The sequence below is a fragment of the Delphinapterus leucas genome, chromosome 13, assembly GCF_059928025.1.
Source record: "Delphinapterus leucas isolate spDelLeu-1000000601 "Yukka" chromosome 13, BTC_Dleu_Yukka2, whole genome shotgun sequence".
In the NCBI taxonomy this organism is placed as follows: domain Eukaryota; kingdom Metazoa; phylum Chordata; class Mammalia; order Artiodactyla; family Monodontidae; genus Delphinapterus; species Delphinapterus leucas.
Window position 1 is genome coordinate 25983149 of NC_143141.1, and position 21450 is coordinate 26004598.

General features: G+C 39.0%; 1 protein-coding gene across 1 annotated transcript in view; it reads left to right on the top strand.

The window, feature by feature from the left end:
- TACR1 (tachykinin receptor 1) overlaps positions 1-21174 on the top strand; it is a 94258-nt gene extending 73084 nt beyond the window's left edge. The window contains exons 3-5 of the mRNA XM_022563069.2: positions 11930-12080; positions 19135-19331; positions 20842-21174. Coding sequence (XP_022418777.1) covers positions 11930-12080; positions 19135-19331; positions 20842-21133 — 640 coding nt within the window. The 3' untranslated portion in view covers positions 21134-21174. The remainder of the gene's footprint in view (positions 1-11929; positions 12081-19134; positions 19332-20841) is intronic.
- Positions 21175-21450: the final 276 nt, after the last annotated feature.

A 21450-nucleotide genomic window follows, 5' to 3' on the forward strand; every position in this document is an offset into this window, starting at 1 on the left:
AACCAAGAATCATATACAAGGGAACCCCCCATAAGGTTAACAGCTGCTTTTTCTGCAGAAACTATGCAGGCCAGAAGGGAGTAGCATGATATATTTAAAGTACTGAAAGGGAAAAGCCTGCAACCAAGGATAATCTACCCAGAAAGATTATCATTTAAAATAGAAGGAGAGGTAAAGAAATTTTCATATAAGCAAAAACTAAAAGAGTCAATCAATACTAAACCTTCCCTAAAAGAAATGTTAAAGGGTCTTCTCTAAAGGGAAAAGAAAAGGCTAAAACACGAAGATTCTGTAGGAAAGGGGAAAATCCCACTAGAAAGGCTGAAAGTCTGAGGATCAATAACTTAAATAAGCTAATCCAAAGATTAAAGGACAAAAAAGTGTAAAATCAAGTATAACTAGAATAATCAGTAAAGGGATAAATATGAAGGTGTAAAATGTGACATCAAAAGCACAAAGTATGGGGGAAGGGAATAAAAAATGTAGATCTTTTAGAATATGTTTGAACTTAAAGGACTACCTGCTTAAAACAAATATAGTTATAAGTGAACATATATGAACCCCATGGTAACCATAAATCAAAAAGCTACAGTAAATACTCAAAAACAAGAGAGAGGGGAAGACAAGCATACCACTAAGGAAATCATCAAACCACAAGTGCAGAGACTAAGAGAAAAAGAAAAGAACAGGGAAAAACTACAAAAACAACTTGAAAATGAGTAATAAAATGTCAATAAGTGCATATGTATCAATAATTACTTTAAATGTCAATGGACTGAATGCTCCAACCAAAAGACATAGAATGGCTGAATGGATAAAGAAAAAAAACAAGACCTATCTATATGCTGCTTACAAGAGATGCACTGCAGAACCAAAGACACACAGAATGAAATTAAGGGGATAGAAATAGATATTTCGTGCACATGGAAATGACAAGGAAGCAGATAGCAATACTCATATCAGACAAAATAGAATTTAAAACAAATTCTATAACAAAAGACAAATAAGGGCATTATATAGTGATAAAGTGATCAATGCAAGAGGAGGGTACTACACACATTAACATATATGCACTCTATACAGGACCACTTATATATATAAAGGAAATATTAAGAGACATTAAAAAAAGAAATCAGCAATACAATAATAGTAGGGGACTTTAACACCCCACTTACAACAGGGTGCCTTAAAACCCCCTGAGCCCACAGCCACCACTGGACACAGTCCAGCCCACCAAAATGTCCAGGACCTGGCCCCACACACCAGAGTGCAAGAACGAAAACTGGGACCCCCAGGGCCTTGCACTCAGAGACCTCAGGACTCAGCTTCACCCACCAGTAGGCAGACCCATTCCCCAGAATCCCTGGCCCCACCAACCCTGCTCTAGCCTTGAGACCAGCCTCACTCACTAACAGGTAGACATGAGCCACAGAACATACACAGCCCCATAGCTTGAGGACCCAGTCCACACAATAGCAGGCCAGGTCCTGCCCTGGGACAAGATGGGCCCCAGCTTTGCCCACCAGTGAGAATGTTCTCCTCAGGACAAGCATAACCCACCGCAGGTGGAGCCCAGCCATAGGACAACTGCAACCTCACAGCCTGAAGACCTAGCTCACTCACCACAAGTCCAGCACCTGCTTGGACTGACTGAACCCAGGCCCTTGGTCTGACTGAACCCAGGCCCTGCCCACTAGCAGGCCAACAGACACTTTGGGACACACCCGACAAAACAACCTACTGTGTCAGAAACTGACCCCACCCACCAGCAGTCTGACACAAGCTCTGGGACCCCTGGGTCTTGAAGATAGATCCCAGGACCCAACTCTGCCTGCCAGTGGACCAGCATTAGCCCCAGAAAATGGCTTCACCCACCAGTGGGCAGGTAACAATGCTGGAGTCTCCTGGACCCCAACTCCGTCCACCAGTGCGTCAGCACTAGCCCTTGGTCCTCCTTGGGTTCTGAAGCCAACTGCCTTGTAACCCAGCCTCACCAACTAGTGTCCAGCAACCTTCACACAAGGCAGGGCCTAGCAACCAACCAGACCAGGGCCAACCAAGCCTACCAGACCACTCACAGTAGTCAACCTGCCACAACAGAAGACCACACAAAGCCCACATAGGGGAGCATATAGCTCTAGTGATGAGAGGAGTGTGCTGCCAGACACACAGGACATCTCCTATAAAAGGCCACCTTTCCACAGTCAGGAAATATAACCAAACTTCCAGATACATAGGAATTAAAAACAGCAAGTTGGGAAAAATAAGGCAACAGAGGAACTTGTTCAAAATGAAGGAACAAGATAAAACACCAGAAGAGGAGCTAAGTGAAGTGGAGATATGCACTATACCCAAGAAAGAGTTCAGGGTAATGAACTCGGGAGAAGAATAGATGTACAGAGTCAGAAGTTATAAGTTTTTAACAAAGAGTTAGAAAATATAAAGAATAACCAAATAGAGATGAAGAACACAATAACTGAAATGAAAAATACACTAGAAGGAATCAAAAGTAGACTAAATGATACAGAGGAATGAATCAGTGAGCTGGAAGACAGGGTAGTGGAAATCACTGCCACTGAACAGAAAAAAAAAGAAAAGAATGTAAAGAAATGAGGACAGTTTAAGAGGCCTCTGGGAAAACACCAAGTGCACTAATATTTGCTTTATAGAGATTCCAGGAGAAGAGAGAAAGAGAAAGGGGCTGATAATATATTTGAAAACATAATAGCTGAAAACTTCCCTAACCTGGGAAAGGAACAGTCATCCAAGTCCAGGAAGTGCAGAGAGCCCATACAGGATTAACACAAAGAGGAACACACCAAGACACATTCTAATTAAAGTGACAAAAATTAAAGATAAAGAAAGAATATTAAAAGCAGCAAGGAAAAAGCAACAAATAACATACAAGGAAACTCCCATAAGGCCATCAGCTGACTTTTCAGCAGAAACTCTGCAGGCCAGAAGTGAGTGGCATGATATATTTAAAGTGATAAAAGAGGAGAAGCCTACAACCAAAAACACAGTACCCAGCAAGGCTCTCCTTCAGATTTGATGAAGGGGTCAAAAATTTTACAGACAAGCAAAAGCTAAAATAGTTCAGCAACCACACCAGCTTTAATAGAAATGTTAAAGGGACTTCTCAAAGTAAAAAAAGGAAAGGCCACAACTAGAAACGTGAAAATTATGAAAGGAAAAACTCATTAGTAAAGGCAAATATATAATAAAGGTAGGAAATGATCCATGCATAAAGCTAGTAGGAAGGTTAAAAGACAGAAGTAGTAAAATCACCTATATCCACAATAAGCAGCTAAGGGATACCCCAAACAATTAGATGTAAAATGTGAAGTCAAAAACAGTAATCGAGAGGAGAGGAGAGTACAAATGCAGGGTTGTTAAAGTGTGTTTGAATTAAGAGATCAGCAACTTAAAACAATCATATATAGACATAGATAATTATATATATATAAACTTTATGGTATTCACAAACCAAAACTCTATAATAGATACACACACAAAAGAGAAAGGAATCCAAACATAACACTAAGATAGACATAAAATCACAGTAGAAGAGAAAAAAAGAAGAAACAAAAAGAACTACAAAAACAACGCAAAAACAATAAACAAAATAGCAGTAAGAAAGTACATATCAATAATTACTTTAAATGTAAATGACTAAATTCTCCTATCAAAAGACATAGAGTGGCTGAAAGAATATAAAACAAGACCTGTATATAATGCTGCCTACAAGATACTCACCTCAGATCTAAAGACGCAGTCTGAAAGTAGGGGATGGAAAAAGGTAATCCATGCAAATGGAAATCAAAAGAAAGCTGGGGTAATTTTTCACAGAACTAGAACAAATAATTTTAAAATTTGTATGGAAACGCAAAAGACCCTGAATAGCCAAAATAATCTTGAAAAAGAAGAGAGCTGGAGGATCATGCTTCTGGACATCAGACTATACTACAAAACTATAATAGTAAAAACAGTATGGTACTGGCACAAAAACAGACACATAGATCAATGGAACAGAATTGAGAGCCCAGAAAAAAACCCATGCACTTATGGTCAATTAATCTATGACAAATGAGGCAAGAATATACAATTGGAAAAAGACAGTTTCTTCAATAAGTGATGCTGGAAAAATTGGACAACTACATATAAGAAAGTGATATTAGGGTTAAAGACCTAAATACAAGGCTTGAAATCATAAAACTCCTAGAAGAAAACATAGGCAGAACACTCTTTGACATAAATCATAGCAATATTGTTTTGGATCTGTCTCCTAAGGCAAAGGAAATAAAATCAAAAATAAACAAAAGGGACCTAATTGAACTTAAAAGCTTTTGTACTGCAAAGGGAACCATGGACAAAATGAAAAGACAACCTACTGAATGGGAGAAAATATTTACAAATGATATAACCAATAAGGGTTTAATATCTAAAATATATGAACAGTTCATACAGCTCAATATCAAGAAACAACCCAATTAAAAATGGACAGAAGACCTGATTAGACATATTTCCAAAGAAGACATATAGATGGTTAACAGGCACATGAAAACATGCTTAGTATCACTAATCATCAGAGAAATGCAAATCAAAACCACAATGAGATATCACCTCACACTTGTCAGAATGGCTATCTTCAAAAAGTCTACAGATAACAAATGTTGGTGGGGATGTGAAGAAACCTACACTGTTGGTGGGAATGTAAATTGGTGCAGCCACTATGGAAATCAGAAAGGAGGTTCCTCAAAAAACTAAAAATAGAATTAGCCATATGACCCAGCAATTCCATTCCTGGATGTATATACAAAAAAACAAAAACACTAATTCAAAAATCAAAAAGATACATGCATCCCAATGTTCATAGTAGCATAATTGACAATAGCCAGGACATGGAAGCAACCTAAGTTTCCATCACCAGATGAATGACTAAAGAAGATGTGATATATAAATATTAATACAATGAACTATTACTCAGCCATAAAAAGGAATGAAATTTTGCCACTTGCAACAACATGGATGGACTTGGAAGGTACTTAGTGAAATAGGTCAGACAGAGAAAGACAAAATACTGTATGTTATCACTTATATGTGGAATTTAAAAAATAAAACAAACTAGTGAATATAACAAAAGAGAAACAGATTCATAGATATAGTGACAAACTAGTGCTTACCAGTGGTGAGAGGCAAGGGTGGAGGGGCAAGATAGGAGTATGGGATTAAGAGGTACAAACTACTATGTATAAAATAAATAAGTTACAAGGATATATTGTACAGAATAGGGGATATAGTCAATATTTTATAATAACTATAAATGGAGTATAGCCTCTAAAATTGTGAATCACTATGTTGCACTGAAACATATAATTTTATAAATCAACTATGCCTAAGTTTTTAAAAAGGCTTAATAAAAAACACAAAAAAATCAATGCACATGTCTCATCTATCTCATCATGTGGGAACCAAGCTGTCCTTTCAGTCACAGTCTATTGCAGTCACTCCTGATTCTTTCCCTGGCTCACATTTGGCACATCCCTGATCCCTGATCCCTGATCTCTTCTCCCAAGGCAGATATTAATTCTGAGAGCTATCAGATTCAAGAGCCAAAAAAACCCATGAAGCTGTACAAAATAAGATTATACTAGGTCCTATTGACCAGTTCTCTAAAATAATGATTTTGGCAAAATATTAAAATGCAGGTTTATCTCCAATTAACTGCAAGAATAGGTAAAACTTCTCCAAGAATGTGTCAAGATGGAAGAAATATATTTATTTTCATATTTTCTAGTGATTAAATTTCATTCATTTGACCTAAATTCATTTAGAATTTTTGATAACTTGGACATTGGATTGAGCACTTGCAACTTCCATGTGAAAGGGGTTTATATGAGCAAGATTTACTTACCTTTTGATCACAGTGGAGGATTTTTATTATTTTGGAGGTTGTTGAGGAGTACCTGAGGGGAATAGAAGGCTGAAAATCTGGAGACCCGGGACCCCAGGTCAGATTAAATGTTCTTATGGTTTTTTATTATATTATGTAATATATATGTGTATGTATGACATTTACATATGTGATAAAATATTCATAATGTAAAATTTATCATTTTACATTCACAATGTTATGCAACTGTCACCACTATCCATTTCAAGAACTTTTTATCATCCCAGATTCTGTACCTATTAAACAGTAACTCCCATCCCGGTATCCCAGCTCCTGGTAACCTCTGTTCTATTTTCTGTCTCTATGAATTTGCCTATTCTAAATATTTCATGTAAGTGGAGTCATACGATATTTGTCCTTTTGTGTCTGGCTTATTCACTTAGCATAATGTTTGCAAGGTTCATCCAGTTGTAGCATGTATCAGAACTTCATTCTTTTTAAGGCTAAACAATATTCTATTTTATGTATATACCACATTTTGATTATCCATTCATCTACTGAGGGGCATTTAGGTTGTTTCCACCCTTTGGTTATTGTGAATAATGCTGCTATGAACATTGGTGTACAAGTATTTGTTTGAGTCCCTGCATTCAATTTTGGGTATGTATCTAGAAGTGGAATTGCTGGGGCATATTCCTGTTATTCTTAATTATCCCTGTTAGAGCATGGATGTATCTAGAAGTGGAATTGCTGGGGCATATTCCTGTTATTCTTAATTATCCCTGTTAGAGCATGGACCTGTCTATAACTCATTTTAGTTGAAATTAAGTCCATACTTTTTCTTTCTCACAAATGAATAACAAAATAACTTTTCCTTCTTAAAAAAAAAAGGAGGCTGATAATTTATGTTTACTGATTTAGCTTAGCATTTTCCTAATGGTCTGATCTGTGATTTTCCAAAGAGCACTTTGTGGGGTTTTTTTTTGTTTTTAACATCTTTATTGGAGTATAATTGCTTTACAATGGTGTGTTAGTTTCTGCTTTATAACAAAGTGAATCAGTTATACATATACATATATCCCCATATCTCCTCCCTCTTGCGTCTCCCTCCCACCCTCCCTATCCCACCCCTCTAGGTGGTCGCAAAGCATCGAGCTGATCTCCCTGGAGCACTTTGTTTTAAAGTATAGATTTCATTTTTTTAATTCACGTATAGTGAGGCCAACAGATCAGGACATGATTTCCATTGAAAATATAGTTTATTACTCATAGTTCCCAAGAGGAAGGTGCACACCACCCCACAGAGGGTCACAGGCAGAGAGCATGGGAAAACTGTAGGAAAGTCTTTTACTATGTTTTTGAGGGAAGCAACCAGTGAGGCAGGGTAAACAGGCCTAGCATTTTCTTGTTTGAATCATTTCAGTGGGCTCCAGTGTAGGGGCTGCCCATAGATGTCTGAGGTGGCCCTGGGGTGATTAGGGCAGGAGGATAGTATCCTGTAGTGTAAGAGCCCCGAAAAAGCAGATAGACGGCAGGTAGGGGCCTTGGGTTGTTTAGTTTGAATATGAAGTCACACTAGCAGGAGTTATCTCTAGGAGTTAGCTAGCTCTGGACAAGCAGTCCCTCCTAGATTCATCAGCAAGACCCAAGATGTCAAAGCATCAGATACAGAAACTAGAAAATATGGTTAATACATACTTTAGTGATGTCATTAAATCTCCAACAACAATATAGTAGTTCCAACAGGCTTGTAGGCCTTGGATCTGAAAAGGTGATTCTCAATGTCAGCTGTATTCCAGAATGGCTTGGGGAATTTTCTAAACTGTGGTTTTCTGCTCCCACACTCATGACCAATTACATGAGTATCTCTGGACACTGATCATTTAAAAATCTCCCCCGATGTTTCTCATGTGATTCTGAGCTTGAGAACCAGTGGTCTAAATGTTTCTCAAAGTCTGAACCAGAACCAGCATCGGCGTCACCTGGGAACGTGTTATAAATTCAGATTCTCAGACTTACCTCAGACATGCTAAGTTGGAAACTGGGTGGGGCCCAGAGTGGGGCCTAGTCCTCCATATTTGTACAAGCCCTCTAGGTGATTCTGAGGCTGGTTTAAGTTTGAGAACCACTGGTCCAAGGTAAGAAGCATCTGTGACTTGACTGCAGTGTTCTCCCATCACATCCCTGACTCCAAAAAGATGCTCAGTGCTCTGAGGGAAAGACCCCACAAAGCTCAGTTAACATGTTTTTATCGCCAAGTAAGTATTGGTCTTCAAAAGGGAGGGCTGTTCTTACAGATAGAAGATGTAGGTACAACCTGCAGTTTCCCAGGGTCTCCCTGACACCATAGTCTCCAAACATTTTGATTTCAAGCAGTATCTATACAGCAATCAGGAAGAGGGACTGAGATAAGGTAGGAAACAAGTATGCAGTCACTGCTGCAGTGACTAGAGAACTGAGGCTCCCAAGAAGTCTTCTAGAGGAGACAATCAAAGTGAACATTGAAAGTCTGGTAAGACTGGAACAGCCTGTCTGCATGGAACAGTCTGTCTGCACAGAACAGCCTGTCTGCATGGAACAGCCAGTCTGTACATAACAGCTTGCACTAAACACCCTGCTTTGCTGAATCTGTGGCTTGTTACTTTAAGAACTCTTCAAGTTTCTTCAAGTTTCAAATTTTAGCATTCAGAGGAGGCAGAATAAGTGGTAAAACTGTGGGGCTTTGCAAAGAAGTGATTGAAAACAAACTATTGATAAAGGAGAAATTGTGAGTAAGTGGGTTTTCCTTTTTGGAAAAAAAATATTGCAGAAAATAAGCATAAATAGTGGAAGAAAATATCACTGGGTGACTAGAGCTAATCAATGAATTTGGTAAAGTTGCAGGATACAAAATTAATGCACAGAAATCTCTTGCATTCCTATACACTAAGAATGAAAGATCAGAAAGAGAAATTAAGGAAATAATCCCATTCACCATTTCAACAAAAAGAATAAAATACCTAGGAATAAACCTACCTAAGGAGGTAAAAGACCTGTACTCAGAAAACTATAAGACACTGATGAAAGAAATCAAAGATGACACAAACAGATGGAGAGATATACCATGCTCTTGGATTGGAAGAATCAATATTGTGAAAATGACTCTACTACCCAAAGCAATCTACACATTCAATTCAATCCCTATTGAATTACTAGTGGCATTTTTTACAGAACTAGAACAAAAAAATCTTAAAATTTGTATAGAGACAAAAAACCCTGAATAGCCAAAGCAGTCTTGAGGGGAAAAAAAAACAGAGGTGGAGGAGTCAGACTCCCTGACTTCAGACTATACTACAAAGCTACAGTAATCAAGAAAATATGGTACTGTCACAAAAACAGAAATACAGATCAATGTAACAGGATAGAAAGGCCAGAGATAAACCCACGCACCTATGGTAAACTAATCTATGGCAAAGGAGGCAAGGATACACAATGGAGAAAAGACAGTCTCTTCAATAAGTGGTGTTGGGAAAACTGGACAGCTACATGTTAAAGAATGAAATTAGAACCCTCCCTAACACCATACACAAAAATAAACTCAAAATGGATGTAAATGTAAGACCAGACACTATAAAAATCTTAGAGGAAAACATAGGCAGAACACTCTTTGACATAAATCACAGCGAGATCTTTTTTGATCCACTTCCTAGAGTAATGGAAATAAAAACAAAAATAAACAAATGGGACCTAATGAAACTTAAAAGTTTTTGCACAGCCAAGGAATCAATGAACAAGATGAAAAGAAAACCCTCAGAATGGGAGAATGTATTTGCAAATGAATCAATGGACAAAGGATTAATTTCCAAAATATATAAATAGCTCATGCAGCTCAATATTAATAAAACAAATAACCCAATCAAAAAATGGGCAGAAGACCTAAATAGACATTTCTCCAAAGAAGACATACAGATGGGCAAGAAGCACACGAAAAGCTGCTCAACATCACTAATTATTAGAGAAATGCAAATCAAAACCACAATGAGGTATTACCTTACACCAGTTAGAATGGGCATCATCAGAAAATCTACAAACAACAAATGATGGAGAGGGTGTGGAGTAAAGGGAACCCTCTTGCACTGTTGGTGGGAATATAAATTGATACAGCCACTACGGAGAACAGTATGGAGGTTCCTTTGAAAACTAAAAATAGAATTACCATGTGACCCAGCAATCCCACTACTGGGCATACACCTAGAGAAAACTATAATTCAAAAAGACACATGCACCCTGATGTTCCTTGCAGCACTATTTACAATAGCCAGGTCATGGAAGCAACCTAAATGCCCATCAACAGATGAATGGATAAATAAGATGTGGTACATATATACAATGGAATATTACTCAGCCATAAAAAAGAATGAAATTGGGTCACTGGTAGAGACGTGGATGGTTCTAGAGACTGTCATACAGAGTGAAGTGAGCCAGAAAGAGAAAAACAAATATCGTATATTAATGTATATATGTGGAGCCTAGAAAAATGGTACAGATGAACCGGTTTGCAGGGCAGAAATAGAGACACAGTGTAGAGAAGAAACGTATGGACACCAAGGGGGGAAAGTGGTGGTGCTGATGGTGGTGGTTGGGTGAATTGGGAGATTGGGATTGACATGTATACACTAATATGTATAAAATTGATAACTAATAAGAACCTACTGTATAAAAAAATAAATAAAATTAAATTAAAATATTAAAATATATATATATCACTGGGTGACTTTTCTCCAGTGAAAAGAAGTTGGCTCTGTGGTCACAGTCCTGCATTCTAATCTCAGCTCCTCATTTTACCAGCTGTGAATTTCAGAAAGTTAATTAAATTCTAAGCTTTGGTTTCCTTATCTACAAAATGGGATTATGATAGTATCTACCTAATCATTTGTTTTGAGGATTAAAGAAGATAATGCCAGTAAAGTGCATGGCACTGTGCTATTCACTCAATAAAATCTAACTTCCAGTTCAGCTATTAATACTATCATTAATGTTATTATGAACACAGTGATCTAGAGTAAAACCCTCAAAATACTAGCTGTTCTTCTTCTTATTCTTATTATCAGGAATGCTGAGGCTTTGCATTAAACTCACATCAGGGGGAAAGGCCTATAACTAGCCAGACATGCCAAGGACCATCTGAGAAAAAATACTCTTTCTCCAAATTCAAATAACTTATTAAAATGTCCAACTTACAATGAGCTTCATCTTAAACAGAATAGGATAAGTTGTGCTGTTGTAAGAAACCTCAAAATCTGTGGTTTAACACTGCAAAGGTTTGTTTCTTTCTCATATTCCAGTCAGACTCAAATCATTTGGTATCTGTCCTCCAAGTGGTAACTCAGAGACCCAGACAGCTTCCATCTGGAGATATATATTTAAGGACCAGGCCTAGAAGTATCTTAAACTTTGTGGCTCTCACCTACTGATCTTAATTCTAGGATAAGTTTTATCTCTCTCCAAGATAATTATGCTTATATCCGTGAAGCCATTTGTCATTTACGATAGATTGTCTCATTAACCATGACGATGGTTCTCATCTGAATGTACTAGTTGGTCTATGTCCCTGCACCAAAATTGACCCTAAGTTTAAATCTGACAAGTATGTATTGAGCAGTAAAATCACCTCCTTTATTCTAGAGAATATACTTCCATTAATGCAGCCTAAGATTTCATTTTCTCTTTGGAGGGAGAGGTAAGCAATATTGAACTTAACATCAACTAAAATTGCTGTAGGTATACAACAGATTCAGTTCCCTCTGATCAGTGTTTCTTCTTCTCTTTTCATTCTGAATAGGAATCTCCATTACGGAAAAAGTCCATAAGAAAAACATAAGTTGAAGAGATTTTCTTTCTCTACTTTATCCATTAACATATCACCCATCCATCCAATGCAGGTGGCTAGCCTTATCATCAAAGCTTATTAATGGCAAATGCTGAGAAATGTAACCGTCAAGGCTTGACCAACCCTATTATTTCTTGAACTGACCCCTTCCATCCACCTTGTTGCAGGTACCACATCTGTGTGACTGTGTTGATCTACTTCCTCCCCCTGCTGGTGATAGGCTATGCGTACACTGTAGTGGGTATCACACTGTGGGCCAGCGAGATCCCTGGGGACTCCTCTGACCGTTACCACGAGCAAGTCTCTGCCAAGCGCAAGGTGAGCAAAGGGCAGGCAGCACTTAACCCACCCTGGCATAGGTGACAGACCGGCAAGCTTATGAGCCCCAGAGCCTCAGGAGACCCAGAGGCAGCAGGCACAAAACATCCCTGGGTCCTGGGAACAATAGAAGGGAGTGGAGGAAAGGGGAAGGGAGGGGAGGGAAGAGATCTTTCTTCAATGTTTTCGTAACCTAGGCCTGCCTGTACAGGCATAAGCCACCTCACTCTCGCCTTAAGGCTAATGGAAAACTGTCAAGTCATTAAAACACAAACACACATATTTAACTACAAAAGCATGAAGAGTTATTCAGTTCTCTTTTATTATTAAAATTTGACAAAATAGTACATTTACTTGGTTCAAACACCAAAAAGTACTAAAAGAAACAAAATTATGGTGATGGAGAACAGACTAGGAGTTGCCAGGATTAGTACTGGGGGAAGAGTCTGTCTACAAAGGGACAGCATGAGTGAGTTTCTTTGTGATGATGGAGCAGCTATGTATCCTGATTGCTGTGGGTTTTTCACTTATCTCTGCATATGATAAAATTTCATAGAACTATACACCAAAAAAAAAATGCATGTAAAAACTGGCAAAATCCAAATGCAGTCCGTTAATAGTACCGCGCTATCATCAGTTTCCTGACTTTGATCATGTGGCCTAGTTATGTAAGATGATGCCATTGGGAGAAGCTGTGTGATGGGTACCTGGGAACTCTCTGACCTATCTTTGCAACTTCTTGGGAGTCTTAAATTATTCGAAAATTAAAAGTCAAAAAATATATTGAGTCTTACCATGAAAGGTCTCCCTCCTTTCTAGGTCCTCCATCTACACAGTTCCCAAATGTGTATGCACACACACACACACACACACACACACACACAGTATGATAACCACAGTTGTTGTTAATCTTTTCAGATATTGTAATGCATTTATAAGCCAAATAAATATATATTCTTTTCTTTCTTACACAAATAGTAAATACACGCTGTTCTTCCTCTTATTTTTAAATTTAACAATATCCACAAAATCTTCAAAAATCAATATAGAAAGAGATTTCTCATTCTTTATTTTTCTCTTTTGGTACTTCTTTGCATAGTATTTCATTGTGTGGATGCTAGATAGCTTTTCTTTTTTATTGAAATACAGTTGACTTACAATAGTATATTAATTTCAGGTGTATTACATAATGATTTGACATTTGCATCCACTAGCACCACAATAATTCTAGTAACGATCTGTCCCCATACAAAGTTATTAAAATGTTACTGACCATATTCTTTATGCTGCTTATTACATCCCCATGACTTATTTAAGGTTTGTACCCCTTAATCCCCTTCACCCATTTCACCCACCTACACATCCCCTTCTTTCTGGCAACCACCCTTTTATTCTCTACATCTTTATGAGTCTGCTTTTGTTTTGTTTGTTTCTTTGTTTTGTTTTCTAGATTCCACATATAAGTGAGATGATGTGATATTTGACTTTCTCTTAGGATAATACCCTCTATATTCATCCATGTTGTCCCAAATGACAAGATTTCATTTTTTAATGTCTGGGTAATATTCCATTGTATGTGTGTGTGTATATATATACATAAAATATATTTTTATACCCATTCCTCTATCAATGGACACTTAGGTTGCTTCCATATCTTGGCTATTGTAAATAATGCTCCTATAAACATCAGGGTACTTGTATCTTTTCAAAGTGTTTTTGTTTCCTTTGGATAAATACCCAGGGGTGTAGTTGCTGGATCGTATGGTAGTTCTCTTTTCAATTTGTTGAGGAATCTCCATACTGTTTTCCAGAATGGCTGCACCAATTTACATTTCCACCAACAGTTTACAAAGGCTCATTTTTCTCCACATCCTTGCCAATGCTTGTTATCTGCTGTCTTTGTGATATAGCCATTCTGACACATGTGAAGTGATATCTCATTGTGGTTTTGGTTTGATGAGTGATGTTGGGTATCTTTACATGTGCCTTTTGGCCATCTATATGCCTTATTTGGAAAAACATCTCTTCAGGTCCCTACCATTTTTTAATGCAGTTGTTTGGTTTTTTTGATGTTGAGTGATATTAGTTCTTTGTATATTTTAGATATTAATCCCCTATCAGATATATTATTTGCAAATATCCAGTAAGCTGCCTTTTTGTTTTGTTTATAGTTTCCTTCACTGTGCAAAAGCTTTTCACTTTGATGTAGTCCCATTTGTTAATTTTTGCTCTTGTTTCCCTTGCCTGAGGAGACAAATTTTTTTTAAAAAATGCTAATACCAGTGTCAAAAAGGGTGCTTCCTGTTTTCTTCTAGAAGTTTTGTGGTTTCAGGTCTTCCATTTAAGTTTTTAATCCAGTTTGAATTTATTTTTATATATGATGTGAGAATGTAATCCTGTTTTATTTTTTTGCATGTAGCAGTCAACTTTTCCCAACATGGTTTTTTGAAGAGGCTGTATTTTCCCCACTATAATTCTTGCCTCCTTTGTCATAGATTAATTGACCATATGGGTGTGGGTTTATTTCTGGGATCTCTATTCTGTTCTTTTGAGCTCTGTGTCTGTTTTGTGCCAGTACCATATTGTTTTGATTACTGTAGCTTTTAGTATGTTTTTGAAATCAAGAGCATAATGCCTCCAGCTTTGTTCTTCTTTCTCAAGATTGTTATGGCTACTTGGGGTTTTTTGTGTTTCTGTATAAGTTTTAGAATTTTTTGTTGTAGTTCTGTGAAATTGCCTTTGGTATTTTGATAGATTGCATTGAATCTGTAGGTTGCCTTGGGTAGTATGGTCATTTTAACAATATTAATTCTTCCAATCTGTGAGCATGCTATATTTTGGTTTTTGCTTGTGTCCCTTTCAATTTATTTTATCAGTGCCTTATAGTTTTCCAAGTACAAGTTGTCTACCTCCTTGGTTAGGTTTATTCTTAGGTATTTTATTCTTTTTGATGCAGTTGTAAATGGGACTGTTTTCTTAATTTCTCATTCTGATATTTCAGTGTTAGTATATAGAAATGCAACAGATTTCTGTATATTAATTTTGTATCCTGAAACTTTATTGAATTTGTTTATTAGTTCTAATAGTTTTTTGGTGGCTTCTTTAGGATATTCAATGTATGGTATCCTGTCATCTGCAAACAGTGACAGTTTGAATTCTACCTTTCTAATTTGGATATCTTTTATTTCTTTTTCTTGTCTGATTGCTTTGAATAGAACTCCCAATACTACATTGAAGAAAAAGGGTGAGAGTGGGCAACCTTTTCTTGTTCCTGATCTTAGAGGAAATGCTTTCACCTTTTCACCACTGAATATGATGTTAGCTATGGGTTTGTCACATATGGCCTTTATATGTTGAGGTATGTTCCCTCTATACCCACTTTGTTGAGAGTTTTTGTCATAAAAAGATACTGAATTCTGTCAAAAGTTTTTTCTATATTTATGAAAATGATCATATGATTTTTATTCTTCAATTTGTTAGTGTGATGTAACACATTGACTAATTTGCTGATGTTGAAACATCCTTGCATCCCAGGCACAAATTCCACTCAATCATGGTGTATGATCCTTTTAAGGTATTGTTGAATTCTGTTTGCTAATATTTTGTTGAGGATTTTGCATCCATGTTCATCAGTTATATTGGTCTGTAATGTACTTATTGCCATTTTGTTGTTTTCTGGTTGTTTTTATAGTTCTTTTTTCTTCTCTTTTTTGCTCTCTTCCCTTGTGGTTTAATGTCTGCCTTTAATGTTATGTTTGGATTCCTTTCTCTTTTTTCATGTGTATCTATTAGAGATTTTTTTGGTTTGTGGTTACCATGATGTTTGTATATAGCAAACTATATATACATACACATGTGATTTTTTTTTTTTTTTTGGCTGCGTTGGGTCTTCATTGCTACATGCAGACTTTCTCTAGTTGTGGGTTGTGGGGACTACTCTTCGTTGCGATGTGAGGGCTTCTCACTGCAGTGGCTTCTCTTGTTGTGGATCATGGGCTCTAGGTGCGCAGGCTTCAGTAGTTGTGGCATGCAACCTCAGTAGTTGTGGCTCACGGGCTCTAGAGTGCAGGCTCAGTAATTGTGGGGCATGGGCTCTGTGGCATGTGGGATCTTCCCAGACCAGGGCTCGAACCTGTGTCCCCCACATTGGCAGGCAGATTCTTAACCACTGCACCAAAGGGAAGTCCCACATGTGATTATTTTTAAGTTGGTGACCACTTAAGTCTGAACACATTCTAACCACCCTTCATTTTTATTTGCCCCCCTCACATTTAATGTTTTTGACATCATATTTTACATCTTTTTGTTTTGTGTATCCCTTAACTACTTATTGTGGATATAGATGATTTTACTACTTTTGTCTTTAATCTTCCTACTAGCTTTATAAGTGGTTGATCTACTATCTTTATTGTATGTTTGCTTTAACCAATGAGATTTTTCCTCTCATAATTTTCATATTTCTGGTTGTGGTCTTTTCTTTTCCCCTTAGAGAAGTCCCTTTAACATTTCTCGTTAAGCCAGTTTAGTGGTGCTGAATTCTTTTAGCTGTTGCTTGTCTTAAAATTTGTATCTCTCCTTCAAATCTGAATGATAGTCTTGCCAGATAGAGTATTCTTGGTTGCATGTTTTATCCTTTCATCACTTTGAATATATGGTGCCACTCCCTTCTGGCCTGCAAAATTTCTACTGAAAAGTCAGCTGACAGTCTTATGGGAGTTCCCATGTGTATAACTATTTGTTTCCTCTTGCTGCTCTTAATATTCTCTCTTTATCTTTAATATATGCCATATTAATATAATGTGTATTGGTGTGGACTGCTTTTGGTTCATCTTGTTTGGGACTCTTTGTGCTTCTTGGACATGGATGTCTGTTCCCTTTCCCAGATTGGGGAACTTTTCAGCTATTATTCCTTCAAATAAGTTCTTTGATGCTTTCTCTCTCTCTTATCCTTCTTGGACCCCTATGATGCAAATATTTGTATAGTTTGGTTGTCCCAGAGGTCTCTTAAACTACACTCATTTTTTTGTTAATTATTTTCTTTTTTAATTTTTTGTTCAGCTTGGGTGTCTTCCAGTTTGCTGATCCAGTCCTCTGTATCACCTAATCCACTGTTGATTCCTTCTAGTGAATTTTTTATTTCAGTTATTGTATTCTTCAGCTCAATTTGGTTCTTCTTTATATTTTCTAATTTTATTTAAATTCTCATTGTGTTTATCCATTCTTCTCTCAAGTTCATTGAGCATATTTATTATCATTACTTTGAAATCTTTTTCAAGTAGATTGCTTATCTCCACCTCATTTAGTTCTTTTTCTGAGGTTTTGTCTTGTGCCTTTGTTGAAAACATATTCCTCTGTCTCCTCAAATTGTGTGTATTTATTTCTCTGTGCTTATTTCTATGCATGAGGTAAGTTGGTTACATGTTCTGATCTTGGAGAAGTGGCCTTGTGTTGGAGCTGTCCTGTGGGGCCCAGCAGCACACTCTCCTCTGATCAACAGAGCTATATGCTCTAGGGGTGCCCCCTATGTGTGCTGTGTGGGCCGTTCTGTTGTGGTGGGACTGACTACTGTGGGCATGTTGGTAGGTGGGGCTGGCCCCCAGCCCAGTTCACTGCCGACTCTACCTTGTGACTGTTGGCGCACTTGTGCACAGGGCCAGGTCCTGGGGCAGCTGGCTGTGGGTCTATGAGGGCCCTGGGGCTGGTACCAGCCCACTGATGGGTGGGTAACCTCCCAGAGCTAATAGACTAGAAGAAGAACTCCAAAATGGCATTTGCCAAAACCAGTGTCCTCATGGTAGAATGAGCTCCCCAAAACAGCTGCCACTGGTGTTTTTGTCCCCAGGGATGTTCCCAATTGCCTCCTTCTTCTCCAGGAGGCTCTTCAAGGTCAGCAAGTGGGTCTGGCTCAGGCTCCTCTCAAATCACTGCCTCTGTGCTGAGACTCAGAGCATGTGAGACTTTTTGTGCACTCTTTAAGAGCAGAATCTCTGTTTCCTACAGCTCTCTAGCCCTCCTGTGTGCAAGCCCTGCTTGCCTTCAAAGCAAGAGATTCTGAGGGTTTGTCTTCCCAGTGCATACCCCGCTGATGTGGGGCTCAGACCTCTTGCTCCTTGAGGAGGACCTCTACAATTGTGATCATCCTTCCATTTGGGGGTGACCTCCCCAGGGTTATGGGTCTTGACTATACTGCATCTCTGTCCCTCCTATCCATCTCATTGTGATTCCTTATTTATATCTTTAGTTCAAGAAAATCTTTTCTGCTAGTCTTCAGGTCGTTCTCATTAATAGTTTCTCTGTAACTAGTTGGTGCGCCCATGGGAGGAGGTGAGCTCAGTGTCTTCCTACTCCACTATCTTGGCCACACCTCTCTTAGGTCATTTTTTCTCTGAAGGTTTCTTGGGAATAAAAAGGAATGGGTTATATCACCCAGTATTCATAAAACCATTTTATTAATATCCCCTTTAAACATCTGACACTCCCTGGCTGCAGCTGTCCAAATCCCACCCCTTCTCTTTCCCTCTCCCTGAGTCTTCACACCTAGAAGCCTGCTCTGGCTCATGGCCCCTTTCCCCCTGCTGCTTCCTCCCCATTCCTGGGTCTTTTCCTCCTGAACACCCATTCCCCTTTGCTCATTAATCTGGTCTCCCTTGGCTTCTCCAGTCATTGTCCAGAAGTATGGTACAACACAGAAGTTCTCAAACATGAGTGCACATCAGAACAATCAGAAGGGCTTGTCAAAGTCTGAATTCTGGGTCCCACACTCAAACTTTTTGATTCAGTTAGCCTGGAATGGGGTCCAAGAATTTGCATTTCTGACAAGTACTCAAGTTATGGCCATGTTGCTGGTCCTGGGGCCACCCTCTGAGAATCACTGACATAACCAAAGTCCTTTGGTACTACATATAAATGGTCCTTCCTCCACCTTGAAAGGTGCTATTATAATTACTTTACACTCCATATCACACTGCACAGTCAGGGGGCAGGATAAGAGAGAAAATAACCATGAGAAAGGGAGGAGGTGCTGGTGGTCTCACCTGTCTCACCCTCTCGCCAGGTGGTTAAGATGATGATTATTGTCGTATGCACCTTTGCCATCTGCTGGCTGCCCTTCCACATCTTCTTCCTCCTGCCTTACATCAACCCTGATCTCTACCTGGAGAAGTTTATTCAGCAGGTTTACCTGGCCATCATGTGGCTGGCCATGAGCTCTACAATGTACAACCCCATCATCTACTGCTGCCTCAATGACAGGTAAGAACCCCATCCCCCATACTCTCTCCAGGACAAGAAACTAACCATCACACTGTTCAAGCCCTGCTGACTGATGATTAGTGCTCTGTAGTCTTTACCACTCCCTCTTGTCTCACAGCTGGCTTTCCTCATTTAGGTTGGCTACTTGGGGACTACAAAGACAAATGGTCTTCTTGTCACCATGCAGGAATATGAGCCCTGAGGAGAACCAGAAATCCATGTTTTTATGTGAAATCTTCTGACTTTTAAACACTTGTTACTAAATCAGTAGTAGAGGGTGGGGTGCAGGGGCAGATTAAAAAAACCTCTGTGATTAATGTATATAAAGCAGGTTGCAAGCTGGATCAAGTTCATGAAGTTCTCAATCTGCTCTATGGATTCCATGCACAGAGGGTTGTCCATGCAGACAGAGAGAAAGAGAATCAGAGAGAGAGAGAGAGTCAGAGAGTGATAGTGAGAGAGAGACTGAGAGAGAACAAGAGAGAAAGAGAGAGATTGATGCCCCGAGAATAATTATCCACCACATGGCATCTTTTCCCTTCTCTGGTCTCTCATTTTCTTCTTCCCATCCCATCATAAAATCTGGGAAGCTTTGTCCAGTTTCTTCCAGCACTTAGAGCAGGACAGGGTAAGCAAAAAGAAGTCAGAGCCTCAAAGGCCTGATTCTGCCTTTACTTGGCCACAGGGGCCAGGAGAGCCTTCCCTGAAGTGGAAGCCAACCTCAGACAAGCAAGAGAAGGGAGAGCCATCTAGAATGTTGTTCAATAATAGGGAATTCACCACTGTGTGCAGAGTCCCCAAGAGGCAGCTGGTATCCCATGGTGGCAGCTCACTCATCTGGAGCACCATCTCAACCTCTGTGAAAAAGGAGGCAGGAGAAGGAGGGGGAAGGAAAAAAGGCTTGTCACATTTATAGCCAACAGTTATCAGTCTATAATGTGTCTTCTCTGAATGAGACACTCAGGTGCTATGAATTTGGGGACAGATATTCCCTGGGACTTGTCCAAATGGTCTTGCTTGTCTAACTCATGGATTTATCTTTCTTCTAGGAGCCTCACAACATACCTAAACACTTCTAAGTTTAATCTCCCAAAAGCTGATTCTGAAGGGACATGATTGGCAGAAAGTCAGTGGGTTACTTGAAGGAAAGGACTGAGTCTTGACACAGTATTGTGCATATAGTAAACACTTGGTGAATGTTTTTACTGATGTTGAATTGACCCAAAATCAGCTGGCCCTGAACCAGTGGAGGCAGTATATTTCAACAGCCACCCTAAGTACAGACATGCATTTCACATGAATTTGGGTTCTAGTCCTGGATTTAACCTTGATCACTGACCTTTGAATCTTTTTGCCCTTAGCATCTTCAGCTGTCAATTAATTAAAAAAAATAATAACACAGTGTCTCATTTGGGTATGTCCACGTATTAAAGAGCTACCACAATGATGGGAACACCCTCTGAAAGCAGGCCATACTCAAGGATTACCTCTCCTTCTACTCTCTCTTCAGGTTCCGTCTGGGCTTCAAGCAAGCCTTTCGGTGCTGCCCTTTCATCAGTGCTGGTGACTATGAGGGGCTCGAAATGAAATCCACTAGGTACCTCCAGACGCAGGGCAGTGTGTATAAAGTCAGCCGCCTGGAGACCACTGTCTCCACAGTGGTGGGGGCCCATGAGGAAGACCTGGAGGAAGGCCCCAAGGCCATGCCCTCATCCTTGGACAAGACCTCCAATGACTCCTCTCGCAGCGACTCTAAGACCACGATGGAGAACTTCAGCTTCTACTCCAACATGCTCTCCTAGACTATGGGGCGTTCAGTAGGCGCAGTCACCTTTGTCTTTGTCTTGCTTCATTTCATGCATGGATAAATCCTCAATATAGAGACCACAAGAAACACTTTTGCGGCTTGTGAAAAGGTCAGAATAGTTTAGGAAAAACATTCCATTCTGGAGTCAAAAACCCGCATTCTTCTATGTCTTTGCCACCCACATACTGTGTGACCCAAAACAAATCATCGAACTTCTCTGAGCCTGTACAATGGGAAGGTTAGACTCGATTTTCTCTACAGTCCATTCCAAGATTCTAGAATTAACTTTAATTGCATGTTGGCACTCATTTC